Here is a 3,494-nt window from a genome sequence, read left to right on the forward strand (position 1 = left end):
GATCACAGAACCCCTTCGGCATGCTTCCTACCGAAGCCGTCTATCTTGGCCCTTTTACTATCGGACGCGTGTCATGCTCACAATCCGTGTCCACAGTCCCACATCGGAAATATGAGCACAGTGCACACCTCCCAAGGCCTATTTAAGAAGACCCCTATCCCCAAAAGGAAGGGATCAGAACTAACGGTACGCTACCGATTTATCTGTCAGTTAACATTACTAAAACCGTACTTACTAAAGCATCGGAGAGCCTTCGGCAGGTACCACACCGGTACCCCAAGGACTTACCGAACGTGTCCTTTTGCAGGTACTTACCCTTCCGAAGTAGAACATCTTCCGAAGACAGTCACCTACCGAAGGCATAATATCACTAAGTTGGCGAAATACGTGCCGAACCACTTTTTCGCATCAACAAAATTATTAATCATATATACTAGAGTTTAAACTCCAAAACAACAAAAACCAAAAAGTATATAATAATCGTCTTATTATTTAAAATGTACATATTAATTATGTATAACATTACGTAAAGTAGTTATTCTCTCATCTGGACGTCTGCACGGTTATAACGTACAGATGTCCGTATAGAAGAAAATCTGTTATATGAAATATATATATTTACTTAACATTATTTATATAACTATTGAATACTTAGGTATTTTATATACTTGTATTTTCTACTACGGTCCCCCCAACTTTACAATTCTAGCTCCGTCGCTAATTGGTACTCAACATTTTATCCAACAAATATTATATTTGATAAGAAGATTAACAAATAATTAAACTTTGTCTAGATATATATACATGTTTGTTTTTCATAATAATAAGTTACCAGGCTGTAAAGGGTGGAGACAGCACTAGGCCATGGTCCAAAGTAGAACCGATATAAAGTAGTCTCTATAATCACAACTGTACAAATTGGATGACATATGCAGACCAAAACAAACTTTTCATATGTATAGATATTATTGAGATTTCAATTTATTTAACCGCAAGAGAGTAAATATAAAAACAAAAGTGTACAACGAGAAACCAACAGATGCCACTTAGCAAGCCACGTGAACTATATATATTATATATATGCAATTTTCCAAGACAAAAATGGAAAACAGAAATAGAAAGTAGATAAATATGCACGTGAATTATTTATACTTGAGGCCAAATGGAAAAAAAGATAAAAAGAAAATTCTGGATATTAAATATTATTAGGAAAAGGAAAAAACAAATGACAGAAAGCAGTAGAAGTCCTTATTTAGCTTGCAATATATTGAGCTTGTGAGAGAGAGAGTGAGTGGAAAGCTAGCAGAGAAAAAAACAGCAGAAACTGAGAGCTTGTTGCTTATTTCAATGAAGAAACAAGGCAGTGAGATAGAGGCAGTAGGCATCAGCTACAAGATTCACACACACAACAACAGCAACAACAACAACAGATCAGATCAGAAGAACCCTTTTAAGATCTTGAGCCAGAATCAACGCCAACCGCTTGATCATCAGAAGCAAGCAAAAGTAGCAGTGGCAGTTGAAGATGATGATCATGATATTCTGGTTGCAGGTGCAGGTTCTGAGGGAGGAGGACGAGGAGGAGTTGGACAAGTGCTAAAGGATGTGAACTTGCGAGCAAGGCCATGGGAAATCCTAGCCATTGTGGGTCCAAGCGGAGCTGGAAAATCATCTCTCCTCGAGATTCTCGCAGGCAAAATCACACCACAAACCGGTTCAATGTTTGTGAACCAAAAGCCAGTGGACAAAGCTCAGTTCAAGAAGGTTTCTGGGTACGTGACACAAAAGGACACCTTATTTCCTTTGCTCACGGTGGAAGAAACCCTAATGTTTAGCGCCAAGCTAAGGCTGAGAGTCCCTCCAGCTCAGCTCAGCGCCCGGGTGAAGGCCCTAATCCAAGAGCTGGGCCTCAGTCAAGTGGCCCAGGCTCGAGTCGGAGACGACAGAGTTCGGGGGATTTCCGGTGGAGAGAGGAGGCGGGTTTCGATCGGAGTGGACGTGATCCATGATCCGGAAGTGCTCATCCTGGATGAGCCAACTTCCGGACTGGACAGCACCTCTGCGCTTCAGATCATTGATATGCTGAAGAGCATGGCTGAAACCCGGGGCAGAACCGTAATTTTGAGTATTCATCAGCCCGGGTTCAGAATTGTAAAGCTGTTCAATTCAATTGTGCTGCTGGCTAACGGCTCGGTGCTCCACCATGGCACTGTGGATCAGCTGGGCCTGAATTTAAGACTCATGGGATTGGAGCTTCCTCTCCATGTCAACCTCGTTGAGTTCGCCATGGACTCCATCGAAACCATTCAAAAACATTATCAACAACAACATCGTCAACATCATAACACAGCGGAAGGAGAAGGCGAAGGCGAAGGCGAGACGAGTCCTAGTGGTAAGTTGACACTGCAACAGCTCTTTCAGGAGTCTAACAAGGAACAATCTCCCAATAAGGTAAATAATCTCCACCACGAAGAAATGGGAATCAACAATAAACCCAACCAAGATTCTCCAGACTTTGCGAATTCGAGATTGCAAGAAACCATCATTTTGACTCACAGATTCTCCAAAAACATCTTCCGGACAAAGGAGCTGTTTGCCTGCCGCACCATTCAAATGCTCGTCTCTGGTTTAGTTTTGGGCTCCATCTTTTATGACCTCAAACATGATTTAACGGGAGCAGAGGAAAGGGTAGGTCTTTTCGCATTCATCTTAACATTCTTGCTTTCATGCACCACAGAAGCACTGCCAATCTTTCTGCAAGAGAGGGAAATTCTGATGAAGGAGACTTCTTGCGGGAGCTACAGAGTCTCCTCCTACGCCATTGCCAATGGCTTGGTTTATTTGCCATTTCTGCTTATCCTGGCCATCCTATTCACCGTGCCTTTGTACTGGCTTGTTGGGCTCAACCCCAACTTCATGGCCTTCTTTCATTTCCTTCTTTTGATATGGTTGATATTATACACTGCGAATTCAGTGGTGGTGTGTTTCAGCGCACTCGTGCCAAATTTCATCGTGGGAAACTCCGTCATCGCGGGCGTCATGGGATCGTTCTTTCTCTTCTCTGGCTACTTCATATCAAAGCATGGGATTCCAAGCTACTGGATTTTCATGCATTACATATCGCTGTTTAAGTATCCGTTCGAAGGGTTTCTGGTGAACGAGTTCTCTAACTCTGATAAGTGCTTGGAGTATTTCTTTGGGAAATGCATGGTCACAGGGGAGGACGTTCTGAGAGATGCAGGGTATGAAGAAGAAAGTAGGTGGAGGAATGTGGTGGTCATGGTGTGCTTCATCTTGGTTTACAGGTTTATGTCTTATGTCATTCTGAGATGCAGATGCTCCCAAAGGGGGCTCAAACCAGCTTTTCTTCTTTAAACAATTATATATATATTTCAGTATTATATATATTCTCTCTCTCTCTCTCTCTCTCTCTCTCTCTCTCTCTGTGATCACGAGTGTAATAGAAGATGGTTCACATGTCTTGGAATTTAGTA

The 3,494-nt window shown here is 42.2% G+C and overlaps 1 protein-coding gene across 1 annotated transcript; it reads left to right on the top strand.

The window, feature by feature from the left end:
* LOC18780866 (ABC transporter G family member 5) lies at positions 1,025-3,494 on the top strand. The gene has a single exon (XM_007214200.2). It carries the CDS (start codon positions 1,348-1,350, stop codon positions 3,373-3,375), a length of 2,028 nt encoding a protein of 675 aa, XP_007214262.1. The 5' UTR covers positions 1,025-1,347; the 3' UTR covers positions 3,376-3,494.

Source organism: Prunus persica, chromosome G4 (genome assembly GCF_000346465.2).
Source record: "Prunus persica cultivar Lovell chromosome G4, Prunus_persica_NCBIv2, whole genome shotgun sequence".
Lineage (NCBI taxonomy): Eukaryota > Viridiplantae > Streptophyta > Magnoliopsida > Rosales > Rosaceae > Prunus > Prunus persica.

Coding starts and splice junctions, on each gene's coding strand:
- LOC18780866 (XM_007214200.2), top strand. CDS start 1,348: ATGAAGAAACAAGGCAGTGAGATAGAGGCAGTAGGCATCAGCTACAAG.